The sequence below is a fragment of the Podarcis filfolensis genome, assembly GCF_964270895.1.
Source record: "Podarcis filfolensis genome assembly, chromosome: 4".
Taxonomy (NCBI): domain Eukaryota; kingdom Metazoa; phylum Chordata; class Lepidosauria; order Squamata; family Lacertidae; genus Podarcis; species Podarcis filfolensis.
In genome coordinates this window covers 97,365,245-97,385,626 of record NC_139607.1, presented here as the reverse complement: position 1 = coordinate 97,385,626, position 20,382 = coordinate 97,365,245, and the positions used below count along the sequence as shown (strand labels likewise).

The following is a 20,382-nucleotide window of genomic DNA, read 5'->3' as shown; positions in this document are numbered from 1 at the left end:
GGCAGCCCTGTTTAGGGAAGCTTTTAATGTTTGATGCATTACTGTATTTTAATATTTTGTTGGAAGCCGCCCAGAGTGGCTGGGGAAGCCCAGCCAGATGGGCGGGGTATAAATAATAAATTTTATTTATTATTATTATTATTATTATTATTATTATTATTATTATTATTATTATTATTATTATCCTCTAGTCTAACCCCCTGCAATGCAGGAAATAGAAACACCGTGGAAAACTGGGGGTGGGGTGGGGGGGAATAAACATTATGTATTGAAGAATCTATGTCAAACTTTTGAAAATTCAATAAAATTCGTTCTAGAAATGCAAAAAGGAAAATGGTTGAAAAGAGGCCATTCGATGACACGTCTCCAAGCAGCTAAAGAACCAAAATGGGTCTCATTACAGCTACAGCAGACGATCAATACTGCCCTACTTAGTGGTGGCTTTCATGAGAGCTTTCGTTCAAAATGAGTGAGGAATGGATCATGCAACAACAGAGGTGACATTAGTCCTTTGGTGACATGTCATGTTTCTTTTTTAGATATGGTGGTAGTTGGATAAAGCCCCCCCAAAATATGCAAAAACAAGTTATTTCTTTCCGAAGAGTGTAGCACAAAGATATTGGCCTTAAAGTACCCAGAAGCCATCTGCAGAAAAGCCTAGCCAGCCAGTTCAGTGGTTAGAGCACCTGCTTCAAATGCAGAAAACACCGGGTTCTATCCTGAATGAAACCTCCACATTTCGAGGCAATTCCTCTGCAACCTGGCAATTAAAAATGCATGTTTAAAAGGTCCCTGAACTCCGAGGCTGAATTATTTTAGCCCTCGTGGTCAACAGTCGAACACCGCATTGAACAGGATTGGGCTTTTATTGCATGGGCCTCTGTGTGCTTACTCAGAAGTAAAGGCCCACCGTACCCCAGACTGGTGGGGTAATTTTTTTGTGGGGTGCATTCTGCAACACGTCATTTTTTTGCAATATAATTTTCTTTAATTAAATGTTTCAAACATTTCCGCAATCGTCTTCATATCAAAGAGTTACATTTCACCCCAATAATTGACTTCCCACCTCCCCCGTGTTTTCACTCAAACCTTTTCTACTGCACTATGGACTCAGCAAAAAAGCATTTTATGTGCGTTGCAACACTGTGACACCAGGTGGCGCTGTGGGGGCGTGCGTTTCGCCAATGTGATTTCCCGTAATAAAGTTCACAACGCGTTTCCCTGAAACTCTTTTCTAATGTGTGTAGATCCAGCCTAGATCTTTATTACCCAAAGTTTCTCCATTACAATTATTTTCCTCCCGCTGCTTTCATTTTGAATCCTGCCCGTGATTTCAGCTGACTACGGTGTTTTTAAAGAATATTCCATGAAAGGCCCCCTCCATTCTTCTGTTAAAAGGTTCGCCATTTTGATCTCTTACTTTCGCTGTCAGCTTTGCTGTCTCAGCCCGGTCCATTCCTTTCAAAATTCTCTCCTCCTTTGCTAGGACCTGCTCTGTTTTCTATTTCTGTGCATATAATATTCCCACTGCTGTTCATTCTGCAACATGTCGTTGATGCCACAGTCGTGGGTTAGTGGATGACCTACACTGGATCACGATTTATTAGGTCTTGTGTGGTGCTTCCCCAACATGGCTGCCATTATTGTAATCTTGCCCAACGGCACAACAAAACAACAAAACAACTAAAACCCAGTAAATTTGTGGTATAAGAAGTTCCAGGGGAAAGCTGCGGGACACAAAGCAACTGGGAATGAATCAGGATAGCATTGCCCAAACGTCTGTACAGTGGTACCTTGGTTCTCAAACTTAATCCGTTCCAAAACCAAAGCGTTCCAAAACCAAGGCGCACTTTCCCATAGAAAGTAATGCAAAACGGATTGATCTGTTCCAGAACAACCTCTAAAGCAGCAATTTAACAGGAATTATACTAACGAGACCATTGATCCATAAAATGAAAGCAATAATCAATGTACTGTACTGTAAAATAAATAAGACAGTATTGTAGATAAAAATTAAAAAAACAATTTTCCTTAGCTGCAGTGATGATAGTCACTGTTTGGATGGGGGGCTTTTATCCATTTCCGCAGTCACACAATCAATCCATCCATCAGTAGCTGAACTGGGTTCCACACAGTCCCAAAAACAAATTAACCCAAAAAAGCCTCCAAAACAAAAACACAAAACAAATAGGAAAAACAAAAGCGCCAAACTTCCGTTTGGCTTCTGAAATGTTCGAAAACCAAGGCGCAGCTTCTGACTGGTGCAGGTGCCCCAGAAACAATCGCCAACAGCCGCATCAGATGTTCAGCTTCCGGAAAACGTTCAAAACCCGGAACACTTACTTCCGGGTTTTCAGCGTTTGAAAACCAAGGTGTTTGAGAACCAAGATACCAGTGTAAAACCCAGTAGATTTGTGGTATAAGAAGTTCCGGAGTTCCAGGGGAAAGTTGTGGGACATGCAGTGATTGGGAATGAACCAGGATGTCCGTCCCAAAATGTCTGCAAATGCAAACAGTATTGAGACTGGGACAGCATAACCATCCCGATACCTTCCTAGGCACAAACCATCGCAAACATATTCACAGGGTCTTGGCATGAGATAGCCAACACGTAGTTTTTGCCTTGAGCAGAGGGTTGCCAACTGACCAAACAAGAAGGCAGCCTGGCCTGCTCTTGCACCTTTGAAACAGAAGCCGGGTCTTCAGAAGTCTGCAGGCAACCTTCCAGCGAAAAGGTGCTTTTTAAAAATCTGCTGGAGCATCTCTGCGGGAAAACTGCTGTTAAAAGCGTGCGTGCACAGAAGCAGGGGCCGGCTGAAACATTGGCAACGCTGGCCCATCCCCCGGTTGACACTGGTAACATCTGTATTAAGCGGGTGAAGAGAGAGAGATGCCAAATATAACCAGCTTTCCAAATTACCCGATTAACAGCCTCTGCTGGGAAATAACGAACATTAGTGAGTCAGAGAGAAAGAGTTGTCAAGCTGGCTGAGTTGCCTAAGATTAGATAATTAACTCTAATGTGCCAAACACTGGAGCTTTTATAAGAATTTTCTTTTAAAAACTTTCTGCAAGAATAGGAGAATCAGGCCTCCCTCCCTCTCTGGAATGTGACACACCAATTATCTGCTAGAGGATGGCAGAAAGAGCTTAAGGCTACAGGTGAGCATGGAGAATGGTCTCTACATTTTTCTTGGTCCCCTGTGCTGGTTTGGGGCTGATGGGAGCTGGAGAGCTCCAGGTTTTTTTGGGTGGGGGTGCTGGGTGAGGAGATCGCTCTGGGCCTCCTGTTGTAAATAAAAATTGCCCTTTTCCCTTATGGGGTATCCAAGAGCCCATATAGAGTCCTTACATAGGTTCCCTATTGGTAGGAGAGAATAACAGAGGCCAACCAGAGAATATTTGAGAAGCAAAAGCAGCTAATAAGCTTGATCTTTATTGATCTGTTGCAACAGGGTGTCGCCTTCACACACAGGAGAGAGGAGGGACCCAGAAAAATGGCATGCAAGGCCTTATAAAGACTTTTGAAATTGCCACCCTGTAGATCAAGACCACCCCCAGAAACATCAGACATACATCACAGAAGGGGTGTAACCTAAGACCACCCCTCAGATACATCACACCTACATCACCGAAAAGGTGGTCTAAAACAGAAATTTGAATATTGTTTTTCTCCTGTTGTTGTTTATCTCCTGCCTGGCAGGTTACTTGATTGGATTGCCTGGGGAGCCTGGCCATTCTTTTAAAACATTGGCTCAGTTTAGGAATCAAAATGGTTCCAGGTTGGTCTTCCTGTGCTGATCTATGTACGTGCTTGGTTGGTACACTTACGAACATTACCATATATCTAAGACCATAAAATTCCTATCACACTCCCCTTCCTGTCCCTGTTCTCTAGAATCCCCTTCCTCCATCCATGGCCAAACTTGGCCCTCCAGCTGTTTGGGGACTACAATTCCCATCACCCCTGACCACCAGTCCTGTTAGCTAGGGATGATGGGAGTTGTAGTCCCGAAACAGCTGGAGGGCCCATTTTTGGCCATGCCTATGAAACCTGACACAGAGCAAAGGCTTTTTGCGAGAAGCAGGCCACAAAATGCACCGGCTAAGCAGGAGAAGGAGAAAGGCTGTCACAGGGAAAAAAATAAATGTTGATTTAATTTAAACAGAGACAGGAACGCTTATAGACGCCGAAACGGCTGCAGAGAATGCCAGAAAAGAAACAACGGACTCAGTGCTCATCCAATATTTCTCGGCTATATAACGGGCATCCAGGGGTTTTAGGCACAGAGGAGGGGAATAGCCAGAGCTGCCTTGCCCAATTATTTGAGGCAGTGGCCTTTTCTAGCCCCACCTAGTACAAATGCCCAAACACACTTCATGCCATCACAGAGTAAGTAAATGAGGTGCAAGGAACCTTTGACCTTCCAGATGTTGTTGATCTATAATTCCCATTGCTACGGAAATTACGGGGGGGGGGTGCACATCTTTAAAGTTGTTAAATGTTACAAATATTATGCATAAATGTATCCTTTCGACTTGACAGCTCAGGGAAGATACCTAGCTTTAACAATCATATAAAATCAACTCCTTTGTCAGTTTACTCCAATCCAACTCTATTTTGTCCTTGATAAATAGGGACTCCAGGAAGTGCCCAGAGGTGACAATTGCTAGGCTGATTGTTGGCCAAGGAAAGCCTAATCCCATCACCAGACTTACCAAGGGGTCCAGACATGCAAAGGAAGTTCTCTTGTGCTTTGGGTGGTGGGACTTCAGAGGTGTTTGCCTATGCTAATCTTATCTTAATCTTATGCTTTTGAGTTATGGTGTTGGAGGAGACTCTTGAGACTGCAAGAAGATCAAACTGATCCATTCTGAAGGAAATCAGCCCTGAGTGCTCACTGGAAGGACAGATCCTGAAGCTGAGGCTCCAAGACTTTGGCCACCTCATGAGAAGAGAAGACTCCCTGGAAAAGACCCTGATGTTGGGAAAGATGGAGGGCACAAGGAGAAGGGGACGACAGAGGACGAGATGGTTGGACAGTGTTCTCGAAGCTACCAGCATGAGTCTGTCCAAACTGCGGGAGGCAGTGGAAGACAGGAGTGCCTGGCGTGCTCTGGTCCAGGGGGTCACGAAGAGTCGGACACGACTAAACGTCTAAACAACAAACAACAACGGCACAAATGCCCAAACACACTTCATGCCATCACAGAGTAAGTAAATGAGGTGCAAGGAACCTTTGACCTTCCAGATGTTGTTGAACTATAATTCCCATCGTCCCTGGGCCATGCTTGCTTGGGCTGATGGGAGTTGTAGTTCAGCAACATCTGGAGGGCCAAAGGGTTCCCCACCACTGAAATAAAGACTGCTGCAGCCAGAGAAGAGACCAGGCGCCCCCAAACTCGGCCCTCCAGATGTTTGGGGACTAAAACTCCCATCATCCCTAGCTAACAGGACCAGTGGTCAGGGATGATGGGAATTGTAGTTCCAAAACGGCTGGAGAGCCGAGTTTGGGGATGCCTGGAAGAGATCCTCAAGCAAAGGAACTGCCCCAGTTTTCTCCAAGCTGGTCCCTTCCCAGATGTTTCGAAACTATAACTCCCACAGGCTCAGCCAGCCCAGCTGTGCACACTTCACAATACTCCTGACAGATCAAGGTTTGTGTTGGTCTATGGCAAGTGGGTGTGTGGGGAGAAATATCCAGGTTATTTCCCTTCCCCGCAACCTGTCTTTTCAAAGTGGGATTGCTTTTGTTGCAAATGTGAGAAGAAAACAGAGGACAGACATCCGCACAAACAAGCAGCTGGCAAATGATGGAGGGCAGACAAAGGAAGAGGGAATTTTCCTGAACTTCGAAGGAGAGAGCGACTTTGAAACAAAAACAGCAGGATGTGAGGATGTGATGAAGAGGAAGAAAGATCAACAGCAGGTGTTAAAATAGCCACTTTTGGCGGACAGAGAGCTCCTCTTTAAAGTTGGGGGAAAGCATGTGGGGGATGGAGGAGATAAGAACTGTAAACATGGGTCAGATTGTGAGCTGCAGGATCACTAACGATTTCAGGGGGGAAGTAAGAAAATTAGTTGCATGCAGTCATAGTTCCTGGGTAGAATCCGCACCCAAATCTGGACAGCTGGTCCTTTGGGCAAGCTGTAAAAACCTCAGACGTTTTCGGCAGCACATACACTGTTTGCCCATCAAAACGGACAGAATAACAGAAGCACAGAAAGCGAGAAGGAACTCCAAGGCTCATTTAGTCCAGCCTCCTGAAATGCAGACTCACAACTCAAGAATCCAGCTTCTGTTTAAAATCTCCCACAAAGGGGAGTTCATTGTCGGCAAGGGTCCGTATAGTTCAAGCTATGGTTTTCCCAGTAGTGATGTATGGGAGTGAAAGCTGGACCATAAAGAAGGCTGATCACTGAAGAATTGATGCTTTTGAATTCTGGTGCTGGAGGAGACTCTTGAGAGTCCCATGGACTGCAAGAAGATCAAACACATCCATTGTGAAGGAAATCAGCCCTGAGTGCTCACTGGAAGGAGAGATCCTGAAGCTGAGGCTCCAATACTTTGGCCACCTCATGAGAAGAGAAGACTCCCTGGAAAAGACCCTGATGTTGGGAAAGATGGAGGGCACAAGGAGAAGGGCACGACAGAGGACGAGATGGTTGGACAGTGTTCTCGAAGCTACCAACATGAGTGACCAAACTGCAGGAGGCAGTGGAAGACAGGAGTGCCTGGTGTGCTCTGGTCCAGGGGGTCACGAAGAGTCGGACATGACTAAACAACAACAACAAAACCCAAAATACGCCCAGATGTTCCAAATGTACAACGGGCAACACAGCAACAGTAGAATCATAGCACTGCAGAGTTTGACATGACTCCATCTAGCCCAACCCCTTGCAATTCAGGAATCCCAGCTAAAGAATTCCGGAGAGAGATGCTCACCTGACCTCTGCTTAAAAACCGCCAAGGAAGGAGAGTCCACCGCCTTCCGAGGTGGCGATGGTTTGGACCCCAATCCTGCCACTGGCATGAGGGAGGGGGTGTGGTTTGGCGTCCCACTTTAGCAGTCCACCTGCGGTATTTTTTTGCAGCCTCTGCAGCTTCCAGACTAAACCCAAGTTCCCAGTGAAGCAAAGTTTACTGGATGGCAGCTGCAGAGAGAGAGAGAGAAATGGGATGGAAATTTACTTGGGTCGCCACAACATCTTGTGGCATCAGTGTGGCTCCCTGCCAAAGAGCTCTCTCTCTCTCTCTCTCTCCCACGCGCTATTTATTGTTTTCACTGACACAGATTTCTTTTGTTTGCAGGGAGGGAGCCCTGGGTTCCTCTCCTCTGAAATATCTTTGTTGCGACAACAGAGAGGCAGCCACGGCCAACCGAGGGGGTCTGGGTGGCGAAGACGTGAGCCCCAGCATCGTCGGCTGGAAGAGCATTGAAGTAGGTCAGGCCCCACATTTTATGCAAGGGGGGGGGGACCCAGAAAGGCTGAAGGCTGGTACAGAGACTGGCAATTAGGAGCTCCTATCTGGACTTCCCGTTATAGATCGCCTGCTTAAAGCTTCCCTCCTCTTCGCCACCTGTGGATTCAAACATTGCACCCGTGGGAGCTAATTATCAAGGGTCTCTAAACATTGCTGCAGCTGTGTGGGAGGCATTCAGAGGGGAAAAGAACACAAGAGTCTGGCTGGACCAGACTAAAGGACCGTATAGACAGGGATGATCATATGTGCCTCTCTCTATGGAGGGATAGTAAGGTAAAGGGACCCCTGACCATTAGGTCCAGTCGTGGCCGACTCTGGGGTTGCGGTGCTCATCTCGCTTCCGGGTCATGTGGCCACCATGACTAAGCCGCTTCTAGCGAACCAGAGCAGCACACGGAAACGCCGTTTACCTTCCCGCCGGAGCGGTACCCATTTATCTACTTGCACTTTGACTTGCTTTCAAACTGCTAGGTTGGCAGGAGCAGGGACCAAGCAACGGGAGCTCACCCCGTCGCGGGGATTCGAACCGCCGACCTTCTGATCGGCAAGTCCTAGGCTCTGTGGTTTAACCCACAGCGCCACCTGTGTCCCCCTATGGAGGGATGGTCTGCTCCAATTCCTGTTTAGAGATCTGGGGAGGGAGATGCAGGTTCCGGAGAGGGGAACCAAAATGATCAAGCAGGCGCAGCAAATCCCCTATGAAGAAAGCTTGCAGCGCCTGGGACATTTTAAGAATAAGCGTAAAAATGTCCCCAGCTGTGCATGGTATTTAAAAAACAGATGGAGAAATGTTTTCTCCGTCACTCCTGACTTGCGAGCACCCGAGGAAGCTGAACGTTGGAAAGTTCAGGACAGATAAAAGGAAGGACTTTTATCACGCAGCACGTAGTTAAACTGTGGAACCTTCCACAGTAGGCAGTGAGGGTCAACAACAGCAGAAGGTTCTCAGACATGGATTGGTTCTGTTATGTACTGAAGTTCTCACCCTGGGCTAGCAGGGGGATACTGTAGATAGTTTTCACTCAGGTCCACATATGCAAATAAGGGATTGAAAGTGATGTTCAGTGATTGGATAGTTACAGAAAATGGAAAAAAATTTTTTTCCTTCCAGTAGCACCTTAAAGACCAACTAAGTTAGTTCTTGGTATGAGCTTTCGTGTGCATGCACACTTCTTCAGATACACTGAAACAGAAGTTGCCAGATCCTTCTATATAGTGAGAAGGTGGGGAGGGGTATTACTCAGAAGGGTGGTGGGAATGGGTGATTGGCAGATCAAATACATTGGATTCTTATCTCATTATACATGACAAAGCCATTTTTCACCTTCTCACCCCTTGCTTTTTCCTGTAAGACCTATTGCAGTCGTTAAGAGTCGTCAACAGGCTCATCACAGCTATCTGCCAATCACCCATTCCCACCACCCTTCTGAGTAATACCCCTCCCCACCTTCTCACTATATAGAAGGATCTGGCAACTTCTGTTTCAGTGTATCTGAAGAAGTGTGCATGCACACGAAAGCTCATACCAAGAACTAACTTAGTTGGTCTTTAAGGTGCTACTGGAAGGAAAAAATTTTTTTTTGTTTTGACTATGGCAGACCAACACGGCTACCTATCTGTAAATAAAGAGCTGTTTTGGAAAAATCGCTGCATCGTCTGCTATGCCCACCCACTATCTAACAGGTTTAATCCCAATCCAGTAAACAACAACAACAACAACAGAAACCAGTTTTGGCGCTCTTATCGCAAACATGCTTCCCAACCCCCAATCCCCAGCGTCTTCAAAGAATGCTTGCAGTTTTTGTTTTAATAAGATCATATGATACCGCGATTAACTAAAGTGATCCAATTTCTGTTGCAAAACCTTTTTGGCTCCTGCCTTCGTCAGCTGCTCTGGTGAAAAATGAAAGGATGCTACTGCAGCTACAGAGATTTGAGGAGGGAGTGATTCCTATGCTGGAAAACAAAATGTTTTACATTTTCTTCTTTGCTTATAAAGCACAAGGGGGCGGGGGCGGGCGGAGAGAGACTGATGGTGGATCTGCTTGCTGATACACATTTGCTTGTGCAAAGAAAACTGCAATGCAGGGTGAATCACAGTGTGAGTCAAAGATCCTTTGTGCCACCTAGTCTTCACCCAGAGAAGGATTTCAAACCTCTTGCAACTGTACCTGGAGAAAGAACTCAAAAGTTGTGGCCGCATACAGCACACTGTTAGAATGGGAGACGAAAGATGAAGAGGTAAAATCAGTCATGATCAAATGGGCACAAGATATAGGTCATAATATCATGATGGAACATTGGGAAAGGTTATGGAAAATTGATTTAAAATTTACAGACTGTTCTTTGTTGAAAGAAAATTATATGAAGATATATGTATAGATGGTATATGACACCAGTGCAGCTAGGGAAAATGTATAAAACTACGTAGCTCAAATATGTGTTGGAAGTGTAAGGAAAAGAAGCGGACATTTTACCATATGTGGTGGGATTGTAATGAAATTTTTTAAAAAAGAGAAATGATATTGTTATGTACTGAGTTGAATAGGATCAAAACTGCAGCAGTCTGATTGGTCCTAGAACAATAGGATCCAAAAGGCAGCAGTCTGATTGGTCCTAGAACAATAGGATTCAGAATGCAGCAGTCTGATTGGTCCTAGAACAATGCAGCAGTATGATTGGTTGGCAGGAACCACCCAATCATGCTCCAGATAGAAGTGAATCCACAACCTGATTGGCTTACAGTAGAATTCCGGAATTAGCCAATCATGTGCAGCCCATTGTGTAAATAATGTATATAAAGCAGATACCTTGAGGGGACTTTCATTCATTCCTCCTCACCACTATGAGCTGAATAAAGAGCATGAAATCACTTTGCGACTCTGAGCATATTTCAGATATACAATGAATTGAAGAAAATGTTCCATCTAACATTTGCTAAGAAACCTGAAGCATTTCTGTTAGGGATTGTAGGGAAAGACCTGCCAAGGAAATTGAAGACTATCTTCATGTATACAACAACAGCGGCAAGAGTCTTAATAGCACAAGGACCTTATGCATTATATCTTGCACTGTCTGTTATATAATGATGCAAGGAAAAGATTTTTAGTACCTATAATGACAGGGTCCCCTGGCCAGAACCCCTTTGACATGATTTTATATCTCCTCGCAGACACAGATAAGTAAGTGACCTGGCGGGTAGCACTTTTTGCAACTGCTGCTAGGAAAATTAGAGCAAATTATATAGCCAAGGTAGGCATTAACTGTAAAGGAGATGAATTCATTTGATCCTATCTATCTACCTCAGGCTGTGCTCTATGTTTGTCACCAAACTCTGAGTATAAATTGCACACTGTATTAATTGATATTGTTTTTAACATTAGTGACCATGTGATGATTTTAGCTTATGAATTTTATTGTTTAATGTTTTTATTTGCACATTGGGGTACTTTTATAGCTCTGTTTAGAGTACGTAATGTTTTAATAATATAAATGTTTTATCAATTCAGTATATTTTCTTTTAATTGTCAAATAATTCTGTGTACATTGCGGCAGCCTTTGGCTATGTGCAATAAAACTGACTGAGAATGAGACTGGCAAGAGAAACTGATGGACTATGCAGAACTGGCAAAATTGACACACAAATTACGGGACAAGGATACCTGTGACTTTAAAGTATATAAAGAAGCAACAAAGCGAACTGGACTCCTTGGCAGGCTTTGAATAAACACTCACAAACTTTTTACTGATAATAACGAGTCAGACATCTTAAGGATTTATACAATTTTGTAACATGCAGAGAATAGCATCTATAGAGAAAACAGAGATTGGAACTGAGGGAAGTCAGGGGGGAGGGGAGGGGGTTGTTTTATGGGGGAGGGGGGAAATGGGGGGAATTAAGATAATATTTTGTTTAAATTCCTAATAAAAAAATATTTTTTAAAAAAAGTTGTGGTGCAATAGAAAAACAACAACATGAACCTGCAAAGAGAAGGCAGGCAGCTCCCATTTTCAACACTTTAAAAGCACCTTGTCTCAATAGGCCATCAGATTATATTACTTTTTACTATTAGGAATACTTTAGGCTACTTTAGACTCTGCCCACCTGCAATTCCTACTACCTGGGCATTCAGAGGCATATCTTCTCTGCCAGCGGAGAACAAATTAGCTATTGTTGCTGGCAGCTCTTGAAACTTTGTCCTCAGTCAGTCAGACCTGCGAGAGAACCTGCAGCCGATATCAAAAAACTTTCTGGAGCCTGCTATCACGACGACACAATCTTCCATCTCCTTGGCTTCCTTTTTATCTGCCTTCGTTCCGCATCTAGACCATATTATTTTATTTCTTAAAATACTTTATTAAAATAGGTGCTTCTGAAATACAAAACGATTCTCAGTCTCTCAAGGCACCTGATAGCGTATTAAACATCACACAAAAACACACAAAATTCAGAGTCGCCAGCAACACACACCGATGCCCAGTGCTATTTTCCTAGGAAAAGAGGTGCCAGAACTCACCTGTAACACTTTCCTTGCCTACCTGAGAGGTGCCGGAACTGAGTTCTGGCGAGTTCCAGCTGAAATCAGACTACCATCCAGTGTCCGAGATCACAGGGAGATTTTTAAAAAGACCTGATGAATGCAACACAGACCACCAATCGACCATGTCCCAATTTGGATATGCAAAATTTGCACAGACACACCCGAGTTTCCCTGCATTGGTTTTGCGCTCCGCTCTGAATATAATCCAGCAATTTCCGGATGGGGCAAGGTGTCTGGGAAAGATCCACGCCAACCCTTAAGCAAGTAATTACAGGATTTCTGTCTCTCGCTTTCCACCCCCCAATAGTACGTCTGGAAGCCTGTCTCTCTCGTCCGTGACATGACAGCATTTCCAAAAAAGCAGCCTAATGTTAGGTGTTCTCCTGGCATCCTGCCCAGGAAGGGAAGATAATAAGGGATAAGGGAAACAGATTTCCATGGAAACTGGGGCTGCCCCCAGTCTTCCCAGTGGGCCATGCTGGGAGCGAAGAACCCCGTTTTGCGCCACGGGCTCTGCTGGAAGACTTTGCGGGATGGGTCCCTTCGGGCCAAGTGGCGAGGAAGCTGTGTCAATGCAGTCTCTGGATCAGATGGATTTACGCAAAGAGGCAGCAGTAGATCACCAGGCAGAGGGGATCTCTCAGCCTACTGCACCTGCTAATTAGAGGATGTTTTTGCTCCAGAGGAAACGAGACGCTTGCTCCCCCCAGACAAACAAAAAAATTGCAGGTGCCAACATACTAAGAAACAGACAAATACATGCACAACATCCCATAATTTGGACCTATTGCAATTTCCACGTCTGAAGCGGATGTATAGCACCATATAATTGGAAGAGTTGAGACTTGCAGAGGGCAAGGAAAGGGTAGGAAAAGCACCTGTAAAGTTCACATTTCTTTGAGGCGAAGACAACAAGAACAGATATGGATTTAAGTGCAGAGGAGGAGTGCGGTCTAGTGGTTGGAGCGTTGGATTGAGACAAATGTTCAGATCCCCACTCAGCCACAAAGCTCATTGGGTGTCCTTGCGAAACCTCTCGGCCTAAGAGCTGTTTAAAGATAAGATGGAAAGGGCTATTTTGACCTCCTTGAAGGAACGGAGGGATATAAATATAATAAATAATAATAATAAGGATATATCTACTTTTTTAATTCATCAATTCCTTTTGCTGGTCAGGAAGATCAGAGTCCTGTATCAATGTAGTTGGGAACTGGGTTCAAATCCTAACTCAGCCATGATGGCTAGAGGAGGGATGCTGTTATGTACTGAGTTGAATAGGATCCAAACTGCAGCAGTCTGATTGGTCCTAGAACAATAGGATCCAAAAGGCAGCAGTCTGATTGGTCCTAGAACAATAGGATTCAGAATGCAGCAGTCTCGATTGGTCCTAGAACAATGCAGCAGTATGATTGGTTAGGAGGAACCACCCAATCATGCTCCAGATAGAAGTGAATCCACAACTTGATTGGCTTACAGTAGAATTCCGGAATTAGCCAATCATGTGCAGCCCATTGTGTAAATAATGTATATAAAGCAGATACTTTGAGAGGACATTCATTCATTCATTCCTCCTCACCACTATGAGCTGAATAAAGAGCATGAAATCACTTTGCGACTCTGAGTATATTTCAGATGTGATAAAGAGATTTAGGAAGTTATGAAGAGTTTATTTCCCCCCATGCTACCATAAATAACACTCTTGTGTTTAAAGTTTCGGAAGTATCAGATAGAAATGTTCTCAGCATACATTAGAGCAGTCATCCCCAACCTTCGGCCCTCCAGATGTTTTGGTCTACAATTCCCATCATCCCTGACCACGATTAGCTAAGGATCATGGGAGTTGCAGGCCAAAACATATGGAGGGCCGCAGGTTGGGGATGCCTGCATTAGTGGCACCCAATAAAATGGAAAGTATTTTCAACTCAAAACATAAACAGAAGGCCAAGTTCATAACTAAGCGTTTCTATAATGCAGTTCATTTATTTAAAAAAACTATATATGGCTGTATCATAAAATATATATTTACAACAAAACCACAAAACCATGCAGTGAAATCATGAAAGGTGGTTTTTTTTTAAAGAAAGGAATTAAAACAAACAATTATCTCTCCCTCAAGACAGGTATACAAGAGACAGATTCTGTGCCGTCGGGTAGACCATGAAATATAATTGCAGGCTTACTTAAGTGCAACCAAACATAGCCAAAGCGACTGGTTCATACAATCAATACATGCCACTCCCTGCCACAAGGCATAGTGACCACTGTTAGCTTAGAGGCTTGAAAAGGAAAGTAGACAAATTCAAAGCAGGGTTACTAGTCCTCATTACCTCCTGCTACCTCCTTGAGCAGGATGCGGGTGGGGCTGTGGCTTAAACCACAGAGCCGGTTCGAATCCCTGGGATGGGGTGAGGTCCTGTTGCTCGGTCTCTGCTCCTGCCAACCTAGCAGTTCGAAAGCACGTCCAAGTGCAAGTAGATAAATAGGTACCACTCTGGCAGGAAGGTAAACGGCATTTCCGTGCGCTGTTCTGGTTCACCAGAAGCGGTTTAGTCCTGCTGGCCACATGACCCGGAAACTGTACGCCGGCTCCCTCGGCCAGTAAAGCGAGATGCGCGCCGCAAGCCCAGAGTCGGCCACGACTGGACTTAATGGTCAGGGGTCCCTTTACCTTTTTACCTCCTTGAGCAGAGGCAGTTGAGCCTCTAAAGACCAGTTTCCGGAGAACAGCCTCAGGAGAGCTCTTAAGCTCATGCCCCATTTGCCAGGAGTTGAGTGATTTACAGTGGTACCTCGGGTTACATACATTTCAGGTTACATACGCTTCAGGTTACACACTCCGCTAACCCAGAAATAGTGCTTCAGGTTAAGAACTTTGCTTCAGAATGAGAACAGAAATCGTGCTCTGGCGGCGCGGCAGCAGCAGGAGGCCCCATTAGCTAAAGTGGTGCTTCAGGTTAAGAACAGTTTCAGGTTAAGTACAGACCTCCGGAACGAATTAAGTACTTAACCCGAGGTACCACTGTATACCGGACCATATACACATTATTTTGCTCCATTAGTTGTTCTGTGATGCTTCTGCGATGTTACCAGAGAGAGGCAACGAAAGTGAGACACCCTCCAACATTTGTGTTATGAAAAGTTGCAGGATTTGGGCAGGAAGTTACAAGACGTGCAACAACCGGAAACGAGGCGGCGTGCCCGCCCCAGAACATTCTGCAGGCGCAAAGATTATACTGAAAGCATTCTCTGGTATGTAGCCGGTCTAAAATCCATGCCACATTCAGCACATGGCCCAGAGCATGGTTCGCTGCACCGCAAGAGCCTCACGTTTCGTCTGCTCTGCAACCCAAGCAGCCCAGGAAAACTTGAGATTCCTGCAGAAAATACTCGCCTGAGCTCTAAAGACCTCACCACTTGGTTTATCTGCATTGCAGTAGCTGCGCTGCTACCTCTGAGCCCTTTCCACTGTTTGGATAGCGCTGCCGCTGGCAGTCCTGCCTTAATCCTGCTACCGATTTCTCCTTGAAAGGTCCGGTTGTAGGCAGTTTGGATTTGCTTTCTCCTGTATCTCTTCTCCAAAGCTACTCTGGTTTTGCAGAAAAGTCTTTCCTGCAAATCCAGGAGTTTTGAAAGGCACCGACCATCTTGTTGTACTCTAAAACATCTGGAGATGGGGGGTTGGGGGGGAGAAGGCTGTTGAAATCAGAACAGCTGGCTTAGCAAGCATGGCTTTGTTGCTCAGGGCTTCTGCCAGAGGGAGAGAGAGGCGTTCAGAAGGCTCAAGACCAGGGGTCAGCAAACTTTTTCAGCAGGAGGCTGGTCCATTGACCCTCAGACCTTGTGGGGGGCTGGATTATATTTTTGGGGGGGGGGCAAATGAACACATTCCTATGCCCCCAAAATAACCCAGAGATGCATTTTAAATACAGTGGTACCTCAGGTTACATACGCTTCAGGTTACAGACTCCTCTAACCCAGAAACAGTGCTTCAGGTTAAGAACTTTGCTTCAGGATGAGAACACAAATCATGCTCCAGCGGTGCAGCAGCAGCAGGAGGCCCCATTAGCTAAAGTGGTGCTTCAGGTTAAGAACAGAGCTCCGGTACGAATTAAGTACTTAACCTGAGGTACCACTGTACAAGCAGACATTCTACTCATGTAAAAACACACTCATTCCCGGACCGTTCATGGCCGGATTTAGAAGGCGACTGGGCCGCATCCGGCCCCCAGGCCTTAGTTTGCCTACCCATGCTTGACAGCTACAGCCCAGTATACCTGAAGGAGCGTCTCCACCCCCATCGTTCTGCCCAGACACTGAGGTCCAGCTCCGAGGGCCTTCTGGCAGTTCCCTCCTTGCAAAACGTGAGGTTACAGGGGAACCAGGCAGAGGGCCTTCTTGGTGGTGGCGCCCGCCCTGTGGAACGCCCTCCCATCAAATGTCAAGGAAATAAACAACTCTCTGACTTTTAGAAGACATCTGAAGGAAGGATGTGTGGATCCAGAATTGGCCTCCCCAGTCACTTACGGACTCACTTTTAGGATCCTGTTCAGGGAAGGCAATCTTACTCGGCTGTTATGTACTGAGTTGAATAGGATCCAAACTGCAGCAGTCTGATTGGTCCTAGAACAATAGGATCCAAAAGGCAGCAGTCTGATTGGTCCTAGAACAATAGGATTCAGAATGCAGCAGTCTGATTGGTCCTAGAACAATGCAGCAGTATGATTGGTTGGCAGGAACCACCCAATCATGCTCCAGATAGAAGTGAATCCACAACCTGATTGGCTTACAGTAGAATTCCGGAATTAGCCAATCATGTGCAGCCCATTGTGTAAATAATGTATATAAAGCAGATGCTTTGAGGGGACTTTCATTCATTCCTCCTCACCACTATGAGCTGAATAAAGAGCATGAAATCACCTTGCGACTCTGAGTATATTTCATCGGCTATGAGTGATCGTGAAAGATGATGATAGATTTGGGGTCTACGGCCAATTTCATGGACGTGGACTTCATGGAACGCCCTTGGGAAGATGCCTCACATGTCCATGCTCCCCTCCTCCCCCCCCCCCCCGTTGGTCCAACACTTCCACCGTGGTGCTCTCCAAAACCCAGCACCCATCTGGCAGGTGGAGGTGCATAGTGTCATGCGTCAACTGATCTCTAGGTATCCTTGAAGCAGGGGAGAATGCAAATACTTTGGAAATTAAGAATATCTTTAATAAAAGTTATGTAAAACAGATGAAAGAGGTTCTGAGAAGAAATGGGTTCTGAGGCTGCCCAGTTGAGCCCAGTATGGCCACCTGGGTGTTTGGCTGAAAAGCAGGATTTAAGGACAATGGCCAAGGACAATCATGATCATAATAATAATAAATTTTATTTATAGCCCGCCCTCCCCAGCCGAAGCCGGGCTCAGGGCAGCTAACAACAATCAAATAATACAACATTCTAAAATCATTTCATTATAAAATTATTTCAAATCAAATTGATGGCAACCATTGGGATGGAGTTCTGTGAAGACGGCCAAAGGAGGGGGGGGGCAGACTGTGCCTTGGCCAAAGGCCTAGTGGAACAGCTCCATCTTGCAGGCCCTGCGGAAAGATGTCAAGTCCCGCAGGGCCCTAGTCTCTTGTGGCAGAGCGTTCCACCAGAACGGAGCCACAGCCGAAAAAGCCCTGGCTCTGGTTGAAGCCAGCTTAACCTCTCTGTGGACCTCCAAGATGTTTTTGTTTGAAGACTGTAAGGTCCTCTGTGGGACATACCAGGAGAGGCGGTCCCGTAGGTACGAGGGTCCTAGGCCGTATAGGGCTTTAAAGGTTAAAACCAGCACCTTAAACCTGATCCTGTACTCCACCGGGAGCCAGTGCAGCTGGTATAGCGCTGGGTGAATGTGATCTTGCAGCGAGGACCCCGTAAGGAGTCTCGCCGCGGCATTCTGCACCCGCTGGAGTTTCTGGGTCAGTCTCAAGGGCAGCCCCACGTAGAACAATGGGAGTTGTAGTCGAGCATCACCTGTAGGAGGGCCCCCAGTTCCCAAATCCTGTCTTATAAGTGTAAGCCTTTTTTTCCACAGAAATGAATGCGCAGCATGAACCCACACGCTCGACATGTAGGGGGTTCTCCGCACCCCATGCAAATCTTTCCCTCCCAGGATCTCAAGGTACTGCACATGGTTCTCCTCCTCCCCATTCCATCCACACAACAACCCTCTGAGGTAGGCTTCATAGCTGTCAACACTTCCCTTTTTTTAAGGGAAATTCCCTCATTCCGAATAGGATTCCTCGCAAGGAAAGGGAAAAAGTTGACAGCTATGGTAGGCTGGGCTAAGAGATTGCAACTGGCTTGATGCTGAGGTCCAGCTCCGAGGGCCATCTGGCGGTTCCCTCGCTGCGAGAAGCCAAGTTACAGGGAACCAGGCAGAGGGCCTTCTCGGTGGTGGCACCCGCCCTGTGGAACGCCCTCCCACCAGATGTCAAAGAGAAATATAACTACCAAAATTTTAGAAGACATTTGAAGGCAGCCCTGTTTAGGGAAGCTTTGAATGTTTAATAGGTTATTGTATTTTAGTGTTCTGTTGGAAGCCGCCCAGAGTGGTTGCGGAAACCCAGCCAGATCGGCAGGGTATAAATAATAATTATTATTATTATTATTATTATTATTATTATTATTATTATTATTATTATCAGCAGCTTCATGGCTGGCTGAGGATTCAAACCCTGCTCTCCCAGGTCCTAGTCAGACACTCTAACTATTGCGTGACACTGTTGTTGGTGTACAAAGTAGGAAAAGATAGAGATATTGGTTATGAGTTTGAAATGCAATAGGGAAGATAAGAAATGCATACTGAGAGATTGGATTGGAAAATTTTCAGACAGGACTGATGGAAGTCAAAAAAATTGAATAAGATGTAAAAGTATGTTTAATTACTGTTGAAAATGATAGGCTAAAAAACTAATAAAAAATTATACATATATAAAAAATAAATTCAGAGAGGATTGGAGGAATTTGTGGAGGAGAGGGCTATTGAGGCCGACCACCCACAACGGATCTGCTCTGCTTCCACAGTTGTGAGGCAGCAACACTTCGAGCTCCCAGTTCCTGGAAACCACAGGAGGCGAGAGATGTGGCTTGTGAGTTTCCCAGTCATCTGATTGGCCACTATGAGAACAGGAGGCTGGAGATGGGCCATTGGTCTTCTTACGTTCTTACGAACCCAAGCAGATAGCTCAGTTGGTTAGAGCGTGACGCTGATAAAATGCCAAGGTTGCAGGTTCGAATTCCGTATGGGAGAGCTGCGGATTCCTGCATTTCAGGGGGGTTGGACTAGATGACCCTCAAGGTCCCTTCCAGCTCTATGGTTCTATGAATCTGCATTAAGAAGGCCCGCAGCCCACATTGCATGGTTTGCAAAGTCTGCGTGGTTTTAAGCACACAGACACACGAGCAGAGTTTACATGGCTTCAGTGCATGATCTGTATTGTTAAGAGGAGCGGACCACAGTTTTTCTCCAAGGATTTCAGCAACAGGATTCCGGATAGAGAGACTTCTGCACAGCCTGTAATTTACGAGCTTGCAGAGCTGAGCATTCCTCCCGAAACCACTTCACAGAAGCTTCCCCCACCAACATCCCTTTTAGCAAGCAAACACACACACACACACACACACACACACACACACACACAGACACGACTGACTCAACTGACACACTCCAGACTGCAAAACTGAAGGAAGAGCAAATTGAACAGTGTTACCCCAGATTGCCAGAACTGTAGAGCTGTAAGGTCATCTTCTAGGCCACGCAATAGACCTGATCTAACTGTGCAATTGGAGGCAGTGAGAGATTTTACTTTCTTGGGCTCCATGATCACTGCAGATGGTGACAGCAGCCACGAAATTAAAAGACACCTGCTTCTTGGGAGAAAAGCAATGACAAACCTAGACAGCATCTTAAAAAGCAGAGACATCACCTTGCTGACAAAGGCCCATATAGTTAAAGCCATGGTTTTCCCAGCAGTGATGTATGGAAGTGAGAGCTGGACCATAAAGAAGGCTGATTGCTGAAGAATGGATGCTTTTGAATTACGGTGCTGGAGGAGACTCTTGAGAGTCCCATGGACTGCAAGAAGATCAAATGTATCCATTCTTAAGGAAATCAGCCCTGAGTGCTCATTGGAAGGACAGATCCTGAAGCTGAGGCTGCAATTCTTTGGCCACCTCATGAGAAGAGAAGACTCCCTGGAAAAGACCCTGATGTTGGGAAAGATGGAGGGCACAAGGAAAGGGGAGGACAGAGGACGAGATGGTTGGACAGTGTTCTCGAAGCGACCAGCGTGAGTTTGACCAAACCGCGGGAGGCA

The 20,382-nt window shown here is 45.6% G+C and overlaps 1 protein-coding gene and 1 long non-coding RNA gene across 9 annotated transcripts in view; one reads left to right on the top strand and one right to left on the bottom strand.

Annotated features, from left to right (window-relative positions):
• RELT (RELT TNF receptor) overlaps positions 1-20,382 on the bottom strand; it is an 86,920-nt gene that overhangs the window by 58,974 nt on the left and 7,564 nt on the right. For 2 of the 8 annotated variants that reach the window (XM_083609973.1, XM_083609974.1), the window contains exon 2: positions 6,948-7,156. The exons of 5 other annotated variants lie outside the window; for them this stretch is intronic. In XM_083609973.1, the coding sequence (XP_083466099.1) occupies positions 6,948-7,035 (88 nt within the window). In that variant the 5' untranslated portion in view covers positions 7,036-7,156. Of the gene's footprint in view, positions 1-6,947; positions 7,157-12,026; positions 12,049-20,382 lie in introns of those variants that run through there. One more of the 8 variants, XM_083609978.1, reaches the window with a different exon arrangement.
• The window catches only part of LOC310760968, a 38,683-nt gene continuing 23,265 nt past the window's right edge, over positions 4,965-20,382 (top strand). The window contains exon 1 of the long non-coding RNA XR_014547134.1: positions 4,965-5,156. This is a non-coding gene — a long non-coding RNA (uncharacterized lncRNA). The remainder of the gene's footprint in view (positions 5,157-20,382) is intronic.